Raw genomic sequence first — 18,387 nt, forward strand, 5'->3', positions numbered from 1 at the left:
CACGCAGCGTAGAAGCGCTGATTAAAATATTATCATTATTGTTATATGTATGGCAGTGTTTTTCTTTAGCAAGTGGTTCAAGAGTAGCATAAATTGTTCAGGGACTGGGAAAGCAGCTGCTGTGTATCTTCAGAACTGCACAAGGTCTCTTGTGTGAGAGATTTTAAAGTGTAAAGTTTAACAGAGGCAGACAGATGTGTAGGGAAAGGGGGAGAAGGAGGTGGGAGGTAGATAGAATGAAGTTGGAATGTGCTTCAGGGAAGTTACAGTGAGGAAGGAGAAAGAAATTCGAGTAAACAGAAAGCACAGTTTTTATGACATTTTAGAAAGCACAGTTTTTATGACATTTTAGAAAGCACAGTTTTTATGACATTTTAGAAAGCACAGTTTTTACGCTTTGGTTTTAAATGATGCTGCACTCATCCACAGCTCCAGGCTTACTGACACACCACTGTATGACAGATTTAGGCTCACTTATACCATAACATTTTTGTTACTTCCTTTAGTGATCAGTTGTGGTGATCCTGGGACAATAGCTAATGGAATCTATATAGGAAGAGAGTTTAACTTCAACCACACAGTGATCTACCGCTGCAACCCCGGTCACTTGATGGAACCACCTGGACATGGACGCAACGTTCTGCGCTGCATAAAAGATGGAACCTGGAACCAAACTAAACCCAGCTGTAAAGGTATGAGGAAGTAATACATAACTGTTTCCATAGTTATGGATAAAAGCATGAAATGTTAAACTAAACCAACTAAATAAAATAAATATTGTTGAAAATTTACATGCTTACATGCAGAAATATTTTTTTTCTGTTCAGTTCTGAGATTCTGAGCTATTTTGCTTACAAAACATGTGTTTTTTTTTCAGAGTGGTAGAAAGAAAATGTCCATTTCTGTTTTGGACTGATTTTATAAAATCCCCCCAAAAAAAAGAGAGAATTATAATAAATGTTTTTTGTAACATATAGATGTTAATAAGTGCAGTATGTGTGTTTTGATGCAAAGCTTTGTTTAGATTAGCCCACTGGTTATATAGAGAAGTTAAGGTATATGCTAATATTTTCTGATATATGAAAATAAAAATGAGGGATTCCTTTTGTAAATGTCTATGATTTGCCAAAAAAGTGAAACAAGAATATTCCGATTTCTTTCCTAAAAACCTTTGCTAATTGTCCCAGAATTTGATTCATAGTCAGAACGGAAAGTATAAAAAGTTGTCTTGTATTCTGCATTGAAATAATAAAAGCACATGGACTCGACATATTATAGTGTCAAATCTCAATGTAATGAGATCTTCTAATGGTAGCAAACAATGAAGAATTGTGATAGTAGTTAATGGTAGAGTGCACAAAAAACAAAGGGCAATTTAACTAAGAAAAACAGTATTGCAATAAGAACTGGTATAGTAAATAACAGCTTGTGAATTCAACAGTACATTAGTGGAAGAAGTGGAAGATTAGGCCAAAGGAAGAATAACATTGCTCCTCACTATAATAGGGTGTTAAATCAGGGTTTATTTCCTGAGACCTTCTGTTTTCCCACAAACACAAAGGGGAAAATAAAAAAGGAATGCATTAAATTGAAATGGCTCAGAGTTTTACAACAGGCCATATTTAGAGTTTAGACTATGATACTCAACAACAGTAAAAAGGAATGTTTCCTGAGATCCACCCTGCCGTTTCTTCCCACAAACAGAAAATCTCCTGCTGGCTCCTGCAGTTGGAGAGGCTTTGAACTGAGATGAAAAAAACTGAGAAAGCAGGGATAGAGGCTACTGAGAGGGAAGCAGAAAGAGGTGCAGAGAGGAAAAGCAGAAGTAAAAGATAGTGTGTGATGCTGATAGAGCATGTGACTTGGGGAGGAAACTGAGAAGCAAAAGTTAAAGGTGGTATGGAAAAATGGGAACGAGCCAGTGAGATACAGAGGTAGAAACAGGCTATAGACTAGAAAAGTCTTTCCTCTTTGCTCTCCTTTAGTTCTCATTTTCTAAATCTCCCCATCTCATGTTCAACTCCCCTGTTTTCATCCCCTCATCGATCATTTGATCTCATTTTGTGACGAAAGCTTTTTAACACACAGACACCCATAGACACATTTAATGAAGGACCTATCGAACTGCAGGCAAAAGGGAATCAAAGGGACTTAGACATAAGAATGACAATGAGTGACAGAGGGGGAGACTAGGAGGAGGAGAGGGGCGGTAAGGGATGAAGGTGTGTATCGGAAGAAAACAATGGATTAGAGAAGAGAGACACAAAAACACAGAGTGACACACAATGCATAATCCAGAGATTTAGAGGGAAAGAAATTGGAAGGTGGAAAAAGAGAGTGTAAAGCAAGTAAATGAAAAAAGAAAAACAGTGAATGTGATGAGCCATCAGTGAGGCTACAAGGAGAAAGCAAAGGAAGTGAGAAAGGAAGCGAGTGATGGGAGAAACAAAGAGAGCCAAATCAATACCTGCCCCCAAACCTGTAAACACACAGTGAGAAAAGGGATTAAGCCCATAAAATTTGTTGGTTGGGTGAATTGCACCAAGAGAGATATGCTTAAAAGACAAAGGGAGGGAGGGAGAGGCAGTAATGGTGTGAGAAGGAGTCCAAGAGAGCTGGGGAAGAGGATGAAAGAGGACTGGAGCTGGGACAGAAGGCCAACGAAGAGAAGTGCAGGGAGAAAGCAAAGAAGGGTTAGAGGGTGTCAGGGGGGGAGTACCCAGACAGAAAGGAGGCAGGGGACCAGAGTGTAAGAAAGAGGAGAGTGTGGAGACGTGAGAGGAAAGAAGAGAGGATCGGGAAAGGAGTCAGCGAGCGCAATGATGGAGGGAAGAGCAAAGGCGCATAAGCAAGCAGGGATGAGAGTTAGTCCTCTTCCTCTGGGTTGTGAAGCCACCGTAGTCAATTCACAACAAGGAAAAGAGACAAAGAGGAAATAAAAGAGTTCAGGAACCTTCAATTACAGACCCGAGTGTTTTGGGGCATCAGAGTCCCACAGAAATATTGGTCTGGAATATTAACTGCTCAAGTCAATAAGAATGCATTCCTCTGTTTTAGTCAGCTAGAGTTTGTTCCCCAACAACAAAGTTGCTTTTAGGCGGAAGAAAACATTCATTCTGTGATGAAACTGAAACTTCATTAACTGCTGGCTAGCCACCAGCTATTATTCCTACAGTCACGTAACAATAAAACGATGAATCATGTACATACTTTAAGAAATTGGCATTGATTTGTGTGCAGGTGCGTAGGTTTGTTTTGAATGGGACGAACAAGGACACGTTGTAGAGTGGAGAAATAGAATTTTTTTCTAAGGATGGAAGGATGGCTATGGGGAGGTGAAGGCTTCTTCACAACACTGGTGAGATAGAAAGCCAGACAACCAGTTGATTAGCTTGCCATAGGCAGAATAACACAGAATTATAAATGAAATGCACGTACTTGTCACTTTATTAAGTACACCTGATGAAGTATTATTAATAAAAAATGGTAAATGGCCTGTATTTGTATGGCGCTTTACATAGGACTCCAAACCACTTATAGGTATTATTATTGTTAATATCATGAATTATTATTCATTATTAACCTTATTATTAATACATATCTTAGCAGCCAACCACACAAAAGCAACTCAAAGTAATGGTCAAAATGACCTGCTGAAGTTCAAACTGTCCAAGTTTTGATTTTAGGGAATTTGAACCTGGCATAGTTATTGATGGCAGATGGGCTGGCCTGAGTATTTCAGAAGCTACTAATCCAATTTCCCACACAACCAGTTCTAGTGTTTACAGGGAATGGTCCAAAAAGGACAAAATAACTGTGATCAGCCGTTTTCTGGAAGAAACGCGTTCCTGACCGTGTCCGTGCCTTTATGACCACAGTGTACCCATCTTCTGATAGCTGCTTCCACCAGGATAACGTGCCATGTCACAAAGGTCACATCACCTCTTAAACATACCAATGAGTTCACTGGATTCAAATGGCCTCCCCAGTCACCAGCTCTCAATGAGCAGAGTCCCTTTGGGGAACAGGATATTCACATCATGGGTGCACAGCTGATAACTCTCGGCAACTGTGTAATACTGTCGTGCCAAAATATGGCATTGATTCTCTGTGACAAAGAATTAAAACAGTTCTAAAGGTAAAAGGGGGTCCAACTCGGTACTAGCAAAAGGTGTCCTTGATTAATTTTTGATTTGATTTTACTTTTTTCAGAAAGAGTGACGATAATGCAAACAGAGGAACAGAAAAATATTCCAAAAAATGAACAAGAAAAAATTAAATCTGTATACAGTATAATTACAGATAGTTTTATATACCGGTACTTATTTTTTTACTCTCGATTACATGTGTTTATGCGCAATACTTTCTTATTGCTTTGTCCTCTGTATATACAGGATGTTTCTGTGCTTATCTGCCACTCTCTCTTTCTCTCTGTGTGTGGGTATGTCTATTGTATATCATCATAGCAGAATGAATGGAGCATGAAACCATCTGTCTCCTGGTTAGATGAGAATTACACTGGCTTTATTAGATGTTTGAAACCATGCAGATGGTTATCATTATCGTGGGGAGTCGGGCACATGCACACGCAGAGATGTTTGTCGGAGTGTTATGAAGTTAAACGCACACATATCCAGCTACATAAAAATGCTCTTGCATGTATGAACACTCACAGCGAGTTTCTTAAAATCTTGTAAAAAGTCCTTTAACCTCCAGTCATCACAGAAATAAATTCTCTGTGTGTAACAAATGCTTTTTTAAATGCATACTTGCCTATGTGATGCGTCGGACAATTTAATCCCAATATTAGTTATATAAACTGTCATTTACAAAATTGAGTTTCTAAATAGGACTGAGTTTGTGTGAGTCATTAACATTACATGAACAGCAGCTCAGCTTCATGTACACACTGGAAAGAATAATTAAGTGAATTTGCATTTGTGTGTCCATTTTTTAATAATATGGTCAGATCTTCAGTTACTTCTATGAATGAAAAACACTATTTATTTTAACGCAAACAAATCACTGTGCCGCTTGGATGCCTACTGAATATTTAATTTTAACATTCACAGTATTGTTAGTTTTTGAGCCCGAAGGCTAATGACAAATGGCAAAAGCTAAACAGAGTCAGGGGTATGCAGTCCATTTAATTATTCAAGGTGATGGTTAGAGGTAGTTTGATTTATAAAACGGATATTTTTCATATATTGTGAGTTTTTTTAGTCTTGTGAAGCAGAAGTGTATCAGAAACTCTCAGTTCATCGGTTAGTTTTTTTGGTTCGGTAACCTAAACATGGCGATTTGGGTCATCTGCTGCTTTAACTCTATACATATCCAAATAGTGGTGATTACAGTCATCTGCAGATTTTGCTTTTTTCACATCTAAGGATGTATTTTCACCTCCACCTGTAGTCTCAAGTCATGTTGACCTTTTTCCAGTTGTTCAATTTCCAGCTTTGTTTCTCGACCCCCGGCTGCTATTTCCAAGTCGACTCGAAAGTTTCCTTTCTAATTGGTTCATGAACCCTAACAGTCACCTCTGTTACGGGATTAAGTTGTATACTGCATGAACCTTACAACCAGCTTTGCAAGACTACTACTAGATATGTGTTGCAGTGGTGCATTAGCTCATGTTATCTTTTGAACTGTTTAATTTCCTATTATTTTATTTTACTGTATATAATGCTGTTATATGTGTTTCAGTGATCCAGTGTGGACCTCCCCCTCAAGTACAGAATGGGAAGGTGGAAGGGACCGACCATTCATGGGGATCGAGTATTAGCTATAGCTGTTTCCACGGTTATCAGCTGTCCACTCCTGCTGTGTTAACTTGTGAGGGGAATGGGACTTGGACAGGAGACGTCCCACAATGTCTGCGTAAGTTAGCGTACCGCTGCATATACTATACACTGCAGCATGTTGATGCACATTACTGTGCATCAACACAGTAATGTGTTGATTTTTTAGCATTTTAGCATTTTTAACCGATCTGTGCACCAGTACACAGTCCTAATCGCCATTTTTATGTCTTTTCAAGCTGTCCTATGTGGTGATCCTGGCTCTCCTGGAGGAGGATTCAGAGAGGGAAATATCTTTTCATACCGGTCAGTGGTTTATAAGTTAATGAATAAGCCACAGTAGTTTAGTGTATAACGTGGTTATGCTTTTTAGTTATAATCATAAGTATTACATGGCCGAATGGGGACTCGACTATCTTGAAATACATTCTCTTTTTTTAAATAGCATAACTGAATTGCTACTGAATAAAAGTTGTATTATGTCTCCTACATTCTGTGCTCTACACAGGAACTAATTTACTTGCGTTATCCTGCCACAATTTAATTTTTCACTTCAAAACCCCTTTGATAAGTTGATGAATTAATTAACATTCCTCATCACTGCCTACTTTTGTGCAATTTTGGGGTTTGTATTATAATTTAATATTTGCTTTCCTACATAGGTCAGAGGTCAGGTTCTACTGCAATGCCCCCTACTTGCTCGTAGGCTCTGCATCCAGAGTCTGTCAAGCAGATGGAAGTTGGAGTGGCCAACAACCAGCTTGCATAGGTAACTAAATGTAAACAATATGCTGACTTCATATTTATGCCCCATAATGTATATAGGAATGCAACAGAGATGCTGCCTCAGCTTTAGATGTAGATACTTCATATATACTGGATACAGGACTTTTTACAGTATCTTGATGATAGTCCAGCGTGAAACCATAAACATCCAGAAGATTTTTTGTTTCCACATGTCAGGAAACTGAGATCTGGTAAGCTTAAACAAGTTAAAATGACCTATCATGTATGATATGACATTTACAGAAAACAGTGTAAGATTTCAGTGCTTTTCTGGGCTTTTATAAATGCGTTAGTGTCAGTTTGTTAAAGGAAATTGAGATATCTGGTCAGTATATTGCTCCCAACACACTTTTGCATTACACACAGAAAATCATGCATAAAGACTTAGACACATTAACAGAATGCTTACATAAATCATAAATACATATTCCAGTAGTTTCACAATTTTAGATGAACAATTTGTCTACTGCAAAGGAAAACATTTTATCATATTATGATTAAAATTGTGTGAAATCAGATTATTGGTAAACAAGATTGTAGAGCTTACTCATATTCACATCTTGGCATTAGTATTCCTGCATACCTAGAGCTGAAGATATTATCTCGTCAACTGATGAAGTGTGTAGTTTTGATGTCAGCATTTGGATACAAGATTTTATCTTGTAAAGCAGTCCTTCACTTTTTGATGTGAAATTGAAGTGTTTGTGTTTGCTGTTTTGGAAGTGTGGAGCTTATTTTGGAACAAGTTGTTACAATTACAAGGAAAAAAGTGAAATTAAATCAGTCTTGCGAGAACAGCACGGCCATCACAGAATTTCTGTCACGTTGTTCTGCTAAAAATGTGTTTTTCTATGTTACTGCATGTTGTTCAGATTTAAGTGCTAACTGGGTGCTTACATAGAAAAGTTATACTTCTTAAGACTTTAATATTTAATATTTACTATAATGTATTCTGATAGTGGTGAGGCATTGAATAATCTTCTGTGTTAAGTGCCTGAAGTCTTACCAATAAGTCAAAAATCAATTTAAAAAAAGACTTTATTAGTTACACCTTGCAAGTACTGGTCTGGATCCACTTTTGCCTGCAGAACTGCCTTAATTTTTCATGGCACAGATTCAGTAAGGTGTTGGAAACATTCCTCAGAGCCATAATGACAAGATAGCATCACACAACTCCTGCCGTTCCACCACATCACAAAGGTGCTATACTAGACTGATAGTATCTTATGTCTGTGGGGATTATTTGACTACAGTTAACTCATCGTCTTGTTCAAGAATCCAATTTTTCTGATGATCTGAGCTTCATGACGCAACATTAACCTGTTGGAAACAAGCCATCAGAAGATGGGTAAACAATAGTCACATAGTCCGTGGTGTCCATTTGGTACAAATGGGACGAATGGTACCCCCACAACATTACACCAGCTGCAGCACCTTGGTGTGGTCTTCTGCTTCTGTAGCCCTTCTGCTTCAGTGTGTTGTGCAGTCAGATATGCTCTTTTGCATACCTTAGTTGTAACAAGCAGTTATTTGAGTTAGTCTTCCTATCAGCTTGAAGTCATCTTGCCATTCTCCTCTGACCTCTGGCATCAACAAGGCATTTTGTGAACCCTACAGATGTGCAGGGATTTGTGGCACCAAACACCATGTGTCATTCAAAGTCTGATGCTCAGTTTGAAATTCAACAGGTCCATATACTGTGGGCTGATAGACATGGACATGTCTACCGGCCCACAGTAAACACACCGAGGCCCTGCACTGTGATTTACTGATTAGATATTTGCACTAACAACCAGCTAAACAAGTGTACCTAACTAAGTAACCGGTAAGTGTATGACACTGAAAAGACTGTAAAAGATATAAATATTTCTAAAAATGTTCATTGTGTAAATGTATTTGCAGACCCAGCCTTCAACAGCTGTCGTGATCCAGGAACTCCAGCTTATGGTATCCCAGTCATGGCCCAAGGCTTTCAAGTAAGAAACATTTATTAGTGCACTATAAAACATATGTATAATTCATTACATATCTGGAACACTAATTTATTCAGGTAAGAACATTATAGCACCAGCTGAAGTTTTTTTCAAGTAAGAGGTATTTATTATACTGTAAGTATGGCCTTTCAGATAAAAGATTGTGAATAGTAAGCACTTTATTTTACTAAAATGATGGGATTAATGTTTAACTTTGGCAGTTTTGCAGATATTTTGTTAACATGATGAAGGGCCACTACAAGTATCTGTTATATAAAAGAAAATTCAGCATAATTTGTGAACAAATGGCATCAATGTTCTACCACTTTCATGCATGCATCCTCAAATGAGATTAAGTACTGTAGGTCTGAACCAAGAATCAGAGACTTCATATGCAAGTGAAAAGTAAACACCAGGGAAAAGCTAACGCTCAAAGTTTTTAAGGTTCTTTTATCTTTGCACCAAGCTGTCTGGAGAAGAGATAAGAATGTGTTGATGGAATATATTGGCTGTCCAATCCTTAATGGAGTTTAAGCAAACATGCAAATCCTTCAATTTGTGAAGGCATAATTGGATATCATCTTCATATCATATTTCCCCTGACAACTCTATAAAGAGTAGGAGGACTACTAACACCAGTAGAACAACACAGACACAGCACGTGATGCAGGAGCAAAAATCAAAGTTTAAATGTTTGATAAACTTCATGATCACAACAAAAGTTAGAAAAATGGATGTGCTATAAGGTTTTAGCGGTACGTTCAAGATGAATGACTATTGTGATTACTATATGGAGTTTTAGAGGCTGGGGGAAGACTTTTTATCATGCTTTTTATGATAAATAGGTTGGCAGTAAGATTTCCTTCAAGTGCCGCAAAAACTACCACATCCTCGGTTCAACGACAAGAACATGCCTAGAAAACCTGACCTGGAGTGGAACTCAACCTGAGTGTATAGGTAAGGAAAAACTCCGTGCACAATCACATTTGTATCTTCGGCACATCAGTAAAAAAACCCAACTTGAGCTAATTAAAGTCAGTGTTGGTGGTTGTATTTGTAATTTAGTGGAGAAAAACTTCCTATCTTGTTTTAAACTAAAGCATGGATATGTTTATGATAACTGCTCTTTCCCCTCCCTGTCACTCAGCCCATTCATGCAGACAGCCAGAGACCCCCAGTAATGTAGATGTTCGATCTATGGACCTGCCTACCTTGGGATACACTCTGATCTACACCTGTCAAGAAGGTTTCTATCTGGCTGGGGGCTCAGAGCACAGAGCCTGTAAAAGTGATGGTAGATGGTCAGGAAAACCACCGCTCTGCAAAGGTATTCAGATTGTATCTTGAAAATGCACTGCTTGTAAAATGTGCTGATATGTTGCCTAAAATCTAGAATGGATGTCATATTCCCATATGGTTTAAGATAAATACAGCTTATCACACTAATATTATTTCCATGCTCTGGGAAATCAGCCTCAGGCGTATGAATGTTGTTGATATTTTTTATCACATACTCATAGCGCTATCTGTTCTCAAAGATGAGGAACTGATGGCTGTGAATGTCGTGATATACAAGTGTATAGCAACAAGACAATAATACCCAGACAGGAAATGGACTGCCAGCAGTTTTCTGTCTCTTGTCTTGAAGTAGCACATGGCAAAGCAATTAGATAATGGGTTTTTTTAACATGTGCTTTTCCTGTTTGCTCAGTCCCGTCACATACTTATATTTTCCCAAATCTACCAAATGCTCTCTCTGCATAACTTTAAATGTCAAGCAAACAGCATTTATGTCTGTGTTTTATTTTAATGTTTCAGTTGGAGTCAAAGTCAATCCCAAAGGCAGAGGAGATACAGATGTCCAAAAGAACAAGATTCGTGGTATGCAGAGTTCACTTCCACCACAAATGTACCGTGTTACCCATGTTTGTAACAGAGTTCATTAAATTGCGCGTTGATAAACGAGATTGAGACAAAGTATTCCTCAAAGAGGGTATTGAGATTGCAGTGAGTGTTCATTCCACAGAGCTTTTTGATTTTATAGGATGACAGTGAAATGCTGTGAAGTACAGCTGAGATGCAGCAAATAAATCAGTGAAAACATTCAGGTGAAATACCACTTAATGCCTTATGGGTTTTAAGTAGGATTTTGTAATCAATATATGCATTTAGAAGGAGACAGTTTTGATCTTCCATGAATCCTGCAGCTGCTGTGTTTTAAAGAAGTCCTGTTTCTAAATGTAGGATTCAGACAAACTCACACTGGCCTGTTCAATTATGAAGTAACTAAAAGGTAGAAGTGCTGTGTCTTGTCTTGTCAAATATTTATGACTAATCCTAATAATAATAAATGTTTCTTCCCTGTTTGTGACCTTTAATGTTATTTAGTGCTAAACAGGGAAAGGGTGCAGATTATAGCTGACAAAAATATCCAAAAAACAGTGTGACATTAATGATATTGATAGCAACAGCAAATGCTAAACTTTAGATTTCCTCCTGTTTTGTGCCTTTGACTTCATTGCAGTTCCAGTGGATGTCTTCTCTCCGAACTCTGAGTGGAGCGGCTTCTATGAGTACCTTGGGAAGAGACAGGCCACTGCCTTTACAGTTACTGGGTTCAATGATACCAGTGGTCGAGTCAACATCACATTACTGGAAGCCAGCGGCGTGTCCATCAGATTGTCAGGTAAAACAAGAAAGGAAGCACTCAAAGCAAAATTTATTATTCACGTTCATAAATTTGCTTTGAGTGTTGTTAGAGAGGAGCTAGTGCTCTACTTTCAGACTGTGTGAAACACATTAATGCAGTTTTATACATAAAACAGAACCAAGAAACACTTGAGTCAGTTTGTTGCTTCAGTTAAACAAAGGCTGATGTAAGTATTACAAGTCATAAATTATATTTGAAATACGCCGATGTGCAATAGTCTTGAGCCACCCCTTATTTCTTTTCATTTTGTTTCCAAGGAGCCCGGCCTTGTGTTTTGTTTTTTTAAATGGTCTTTCACCGGACCATTTCCAGAAGAATGTTTATTTATTTATTTATTTTAAAGTCACTTAGGACTGGCTGACAATTCATTCAAGCACAAAGGAGGCACCTTACTTAAGGGATAAACCACAGTTTTATATACACATAACAGAAACAAAAAGTCCATTTTAAATAGCATCTTTAGACACTTTGTTACTAGCAACCTGTTGCAAAAGCACATAATTTGTTCCCTTTTCTTTAGTTGAATCTGTGAAAAATAACAAAAAGTAACACAGTTCAACAGGCATAAAATAGTATTTTTGCAATAACAAAGTGATTCCCAAAGAGCTGCTGCCACAAATTTGGCAAATCTCAACATGGTGTGCAGTATGTCCTTAAAACAACAAGGAACCAGGACAAACAGAGCACAAAAGAAGAAAGTGAAGGACCAAATAATTTTGTCTACAGCAGATGAACATTATTTGAAAGTCATGTCCTTAAGGAATAGGAAAAAAAAATAGAGCAAAACCCTGACACAGGACCGGAGAGATACATGCGGCCGTTCAGTGGATCAGAAATGGTTTCGTGGAAGTATGCCTGTCAAGAATCGACCATGCAGTAATGCCTGGAAAGCCACTGATTGGCAAGAGCTTAATTTTTCATCATAACAGTGATCCCACTCACACTTCCAATATAGTAAACGCATACTTGCATTAAAAAAACCACAATGGAACACTGAGTCATGGATTGTCTTCCTCAAACCCCGGACCTATTGAAGCAGTGTGGGATCATCTTTGCAGAGAATGGAACAAAAGGCAGCCAACATCCAAAGAAGACCTTTGGAATGTCCTTTAAGAAACTTGGAGAACTATTCCTGGCTGTGTTGAAGAATAAAGGTGGTCATACCAAATAGTGATTATCACGCTCTTAAGTTTTTGTCTCCCTTTTTTGCCTGTTATTTCCAATTATGTTTACATTGGACCCATTTTCCCAGCAAAATATAAAGAAATACAGAGTGACAAAATCTCATCAAATATAGAAAAAAGTTTTAAAAAATTACTTGATTTTATACGATGTGAAGGTCTGAACTTTCTCATAGCACTGACTTTGTTGTCAGTGAGGTAAGATTTGCATATATTAAATGTAGTGTAAATATCACAGAAGCAGCGCTGCTATAGGTGCAAATACACAGCAGGTTATTAAAGATCTGATTTTCTTTGCACAATATTAGCAAAGCATCCTTGCTATCTATGTTAAATCTGGCACGTTCCTTTATATTGCACATTTTTCTAAACACTGTTCTGTTTAATTTTTACGAACCATAGATTTATGTGTTAAAAAAATTACTAGTTGGTAAAAAATGGAATTTAACTGTCAGCCAGTCGAGTATCTTCATCTTAGATTTCTGATGTCTCACTTAAATGGACTTGTCATATTAAACAGCAGCAGTTTTGTGTTGTGTAGGTAACCAAGTAGAGACGTGTAGCTGAAGGGTAAATGTCACTTTTTCCTTTCGTAATGTGTCATGTGCCTGGTGAAGAAAATAGAGTATGATCATTAAACAGTGTCAAAGTGTCTTCTTCTTCCTGTTTGCTTATCAACTTTTCTGTCAGTCTTTTCACTTCTCAATTTCCAGTTGCACCTTTGCCTCTGTGTCTTTCTCTTTGCATTTCTAACCGCTTTCTAACGTTCGAACCGCTAACAAAAAAAACAAGGTGCTAGCCAAGCTATTTGTATATTTAACTGTTCTCTATCTCTATCCAGGTACCTACAAGGCAGAGGAAAACCAGCTGCTATTGAAGGTCTACCAGGTGAAAGGGCCAACAGAGCACTACTACAGCAAGTTTAAGAATGACAACTGGGCCATGGATGGATATGTAAGAAAACTTCCTCTTCTTTTCCCGTATCAAGCATTTTTTGCTTCTTGTCAAAGAGGTGCGTTGTGATGTGGATATATATAATATAATAATACAGATATAAAGATTTCGTTGTTCTGAATCCACCAAGTAAGCATCAGTCATCTAGAGTCAGGTACTGGCAACACATTTCTTTTTGTGGATATTCCGTATCATAGCAACCAAAGCTGCACTCTTAAGCCCTCCCAGCTGGGCATTTTAAGAGGAGTGCCTGTACCACCCATTATAGCATATTTCAGAACAAATCCTTGCATTTATAATTGTGGAAACTGACTTTGTGCAATGCTTCACAAAATGATGGTGTCACTTTACTGCTCAGTAAACAGCTGCCTGTCTGTCATACAGGCAGGAATGAATCAGTCAGTGTGGGAGTGAATTTGGACATGGCTTGTTGTCACCATGAGATGCCCAGGCATGTGTATAACTCCAGAAGTTAATATCCTCAACACGATATTGTTCCAGCATGTAACTCTCCACAGGATCACAAATCTGGAGCTGAGTTATTCAATAATTATTCCGCATTTTCTCCATGTATCCCAAATTTCTTTTTGACACGTAACGTTGTATACATTAGTTTCCAACTGCTTTGATTAAGAAAACCAGACAAATGATGAAAAAAAAAGCCCACTTTTTCATTATGTGATGCAAATGTGAAGAAATATGCAACCTCAAAATTGATATTCAAAGCTGGGACTTTTTTGGTCTACATATTGTATCGCTGAGAAATTTGACAGACAGCTGGTCATGTTTGACATGTTGACAGAGAGGAGAAGTGAAAAACTGAGTAACTGTGTGTAGGAACTGTAAAAGATTGTTGTAGACACACATGAAGGAAAGAAGTGTCAGAAAGAATGAAGGAAGGAATGATGGACGCACAGACAGACAGCTAATCTGGATGCAAATGAAAGAAAGTGATGACGTGGCTCGGTGAGATTCCGATTCCCGAAAAAGACAATCTTACAGTCAGAAGATGAAATTTTGATTGTTGCTCTCGGAATAAAGCAGTCCTCAAATTCTGAACTAGATGAACAGTGGAGCAAAGGGGGTTGATAGAGAGCGGAATATGGAGCACAGTGTAGAGGACGTGGTATTAATCCATCAACCCATTTTCAGGTTGCAGGAGGGCTTCGGCCTGTCTCACCTGTCAAAGAAGCACCCGGGACAGGTGCCACTCCATCACAGGGCTAACAAAGACACACACTCTCACATTCACACCTACAGCAAATTTAGAATTGCCAGTTAACCTACCGGCAACACTTCGGACTGAGGAAGGAAGCTGGAGTACATGGAGGAACTCTGAATAAACAGGCTTCAGTTCAATTCAGTTTTGTCATGCCATTGTATTATAAGGTAAAAGACTTGCAGTAATAGAGAGAAAATCCCAAGAACCAAACAGCTCACTTTATGCTAGCAGCTGGCGAGAGTGGGAAGGAAAAACTCCCTTTGAACAGGAAGAAAGGGAGGGACAGCCATCTGCAGCAACCACTTTTTTTCAGGACATTGTGCTTATGTAACAAAATTGCATGAAGGGTTTACATCTAAATAAATGTGTTCAAGTCACCATTTTGGCAAGATTTATAGAGAAGAATTTTCACCACCAGATTCAAACCCATAAATTTCTTGCTGTGAGAAGATAGTGTTAAATACCGAACCATTATACTGTCAAGGGTAGTACATCAAAAGTATACCCAACATGAAACCGTTTATTGAATTTATTACATTAATGCAATGCCACCGATTTCCGGGGGCGAGGTCACTGAGGCAGTTAAACAACTCCTTGGTGGCAGAGCCCCTGGTGTCGATGAGGTCCGCCCCGAGTTCCTGAAGGCTCTGGACGTTGTAGGGCTGTCTTGGTTGACACGTCTCTGCAATGTTGCGTGGAGATCAGGGGCAGTACCTGTGGACTGGCAGACCGGGGTGGTGGTCCCCATCTTCAAGAAGGGGGACCGGAGGGTGTGTTCCAACTACAGGGGGATCACACTCCTCAGCCTCCCCGGGAAAGTCTATGCCAGGGTGCTGGAGAGGAGGGTTCGTCCGCTAGTCGAACCTCGGATACAGGAGGAACAATGCGGTTTTCGTCCTGGTCGCGGAACACTGGACCAGCTCTTTGTCCTGTCGAGGATACTTGAGGGTGCATGGGAGTTTGCCCAACCAGTCTACATGTGTTTTGTGGACCTGGAGAAGGCATTCGACCGTGTCCCTCGGGGCGTCCTGTGGGAGGTGTTGCGCGAGTATGGGGTGTCTGGCCCATTGCTACGGGCCATTCAATCCCTATACAACCGTTGCAAGAGCTTGGTTCGCATTGCCGGCAATAAGTCGGACTCGTTCCTGGTGGGTGATGGGCTCCGCCAAGGCTGCCCTTTGTCTCCGGTTCTGTTCATAATTTTTATGGACAGGATTTCTAGGCGCAGCCAAGTGGCGGAGGGCTTTCGCTTTGGTGGCCTCAGAATCTCATCTCTGATTTTTGCGGATGATGTGGTTCTGTTGGCTTCATCGGGTGAGGGCCTCCAGCTCGCACTGGAGCGGTTCGCAGCCGAGTGTAACGCAGCGGGAATGAGGATCAGCACCTCCAAATCTGAGGCCATGGTTCTCAGCCGGAAAAGGGTGGAGTGCCCACTCCGGGTCGGGGATGAGTTCCTGCCCCAAGTGGAGGAGTTCAAGTATCTCGGGGTCTTGTTCGCGAGTGATGGGAGAAGGGAGCTGGAGATCGACAGACGGATTGGGGCTGCGGCTGCAGTAATGCGGACGCTGCACCGGTCAGTCGTGGTGAAGAGGGAGCTGAGTGTAAAAGCGAAGCTCTCAATTTACCGGTCGATCTACGTCCCTACCCTCACCTATGGCCACGAGCTGTGGGTAGTGACCGAAAGAACGAGATCGCGGATACAAGCGGCGGAAATGAGCTTCCTCCGAAGGGTGGCTGGCCTCTCCCTTAGAGATAGGGTGAGAAGTTCGGCCATCCGGGAGGGGCTTAGAGTAGAGCAGCTGCTGCTCCACATCGAAAGGAGCCAGCTGAGGTGGTTCGGGCATCTGGCAAGGATGCCCCCTGGGCGCCTCCTGGGCGAGGTGTTCCAGGCATGTCCCACCGGGAGGAGGCCCCGGGGCAGACCCAGGACACGCTGGAGAGATTACATCTCTCGGCTGGCCTGGGAACGCCTTGGTATTCCCCCGGACAAGCTGGAGGAGGTGGCTGGGGAGAGGGAGGTCTGGACCTCTTTGCTTAGGCTGCTACCCCCGCGACCCGACCTCGGATAAGCGGATGAAGATGGATGGATGGATGGATAATGCAATTTATAAAAACAACACTTTAAATAATTGATCATGCAAATTGTGGCTGCATGCAGTATACTGTATATTACATTAACAGTATACTTCACAGTACTGTAAGTTCCTATTAAATTGTACTTCTGTTTTTCAGGTTACTGCTGAATCGGACCAGAAGACGTTTGTCTACCAGGGCCATATACACAGTAAAGATTTTGGCAAGTTCTATCTGACAAGACAAGGTGGGCATTTTTGTAATGTCACCATCAGTATTAACATTATGGAAGCACTAAAAGATTTAATATTAATGAGGTCTTTTTATCAGTTAAATCTGCTACTACTACTACTACTGCACATTTATACTATATGTGTATATATATATATATATATATATATATATATATATATATATATATATATATATATATATATATAATGTTCTTCCTCTACACTATTTTTTTTGCACATGTCGAGGAGCGTGTCAGGCTACATTTCACTGTGTGTTATACTTGTATAACTATGCATGTGACAAATAAAGAACCTTGAACCTTGAAATCATATAAAATAAATGTCGCTTAAGCCTAAATGGACATAGGAGAGAAACTAACAATGCAGAAAGCTTCTTTTAACCATGCACAAGGAGGTGTTTGTGTGCAGGGGTTTATGCATGTGTTGGTTTATCTGTGTCTTTGTCCCTAGACCCTGTAACCATGCCGATGGACCCATCAAACCCTTACACAAACAGCAGCTCTGTGGCAGCAGCCATCTTAGTTCCTTTCTTTGCCCTTATCCTCTCCGGATTTGCCTTCTACCTCTACAAGCACAGGTAAGCTATATCATCAACATCAGTCCTTCAAGGAAAAACAGACGAGCAGCAGAGTAGAATACAAAGCAGGTGTTCTGGCTTTTCTTCAATCTCCATACTTCTCATTCTAAATGGGCTGACACCAAAACTTAACCATGCATCTTTTGAGACTCACAAAGTACAACCAGTCCTAAAAAGATTAATTATACATTTTTGAAAGCAATCCGTTTATGCGTTCTTTGTCCCTAATTGAGTTGAGAAGGTGGCAGTTTGATACATTTTAGCACAGACAGGTTTACAGACATTTGAAAAATGTAATTATAGCTTTTAAACTCTAAGCCCACGTGGGTTAAATCTGATTGACCTCAGATATTAATTATTGTTCCTAGAAAGTTCACAGCAGGCTTACAGTGATTTAAGATGCCAGATAATTCAGGACTATACTGAGGGTATAATGTCATCTCGATGTTTTCTGTTTAAGACTTGTGTGAGGTTTTACAGTTTGAGGACATTGCCGTAGTCAGTCAAAGTTTTACAAAGTCATCTTTTGCAGCTAGACTATGGACGCTAACACACATTAATCTGTTGGCTTGTCATTTATGGTAGCTCTGTGCTACAGCTTTTAGTATGCAATGAGCCTTGTAGAGTCTATTTAGACCTATTTTAGCTTGCACAATAGTTGCATGTATTTTGCTATGCTTTAGTTAACATTGGGTGAAGGCTCGTATGCCAACGGATGTGCACAGGGTCATGCAGATTTGCACAGACAAACAGCACATTTTGCATAATATGCACTCATTAGTCTTCTAGCCTAGTGACTCTATCATTGCATCATATTTGTTATACAACCTGATTGCCAGTTAGAAATGTGCAATGCTGG

At 39.7% G+C, this 18,387-nt stretch overlaps 1 protein-coding gene across 2 annotated transcripts in view; it reads left to right on the forward strand.

The window, feature by feature from the left end:
- LOC146583171 (CUB and sushi domain-containing protein 1-like) overlaps positions 1-18,387 on the forward strand; it is a 456,826-nt gene that overhangs the window by 428,143 nt on the left and 10,296 nt on the right. For both annotated transcript variants that reach the window (XM_085268026.1, XM_085268032.1), the window contains exons 62-73: positions 507-692; positions 5,704-5,877; positions 6,038-6,104; positions 6,461-6,567; positions 8,487-8,560; positions 9,403-9,514; positions 9,705-9,884; positions 10,376-10,438; positions 11,082-11,243; positions 13,290-13,402; positions 16,857-16,944; positions 17,402-17,528. In XM_085268026.1, the coding sequence (XP_085124152.1) occupies positions 507-692; positions 5,704-5,877; positions 6,038-6,104; positions 6,461-6,567; positions 8,487-8,560; positions 9,403-9,514; positions 9,705-9,884; positions 10,376-10,438; positions 11,082-11,243; positions 13,290-13,402; positions 16,857-16,944; positions 17,402-17,528 (1,453 nt within the window). The remainder of the gene's footprint in view (positions 1-506; positions 693-5,703; positions 5,878-6,037; positions 6,105-6,460; positions 6,568-8,486; positions 8,561-9,402; positions 9,515-9,704; positions 9,885-10,375; positions 10,439-11,081; positions 11,244-13,289; positions 13,403-16,856; positions 16,945-17,401; positions 17,529-18,387) is intronic.

The sequence above is a fragment of the Mchenga conophoros genome, linkage group LG1 (assembly GCF_057382185.1).
Source record: "Mchenga conophoros isolate Kocher_MC1m ecotype Shallow Benthic linkage group LG1, M_conophoros_male_GT1.1, whole genome shotgun sequence".
NCBI lineage: Eukaryota > Metazoa > Chordata > Actinopteri > Cichliformes > Cichlidae > Mchenga > Mchenga conophoros.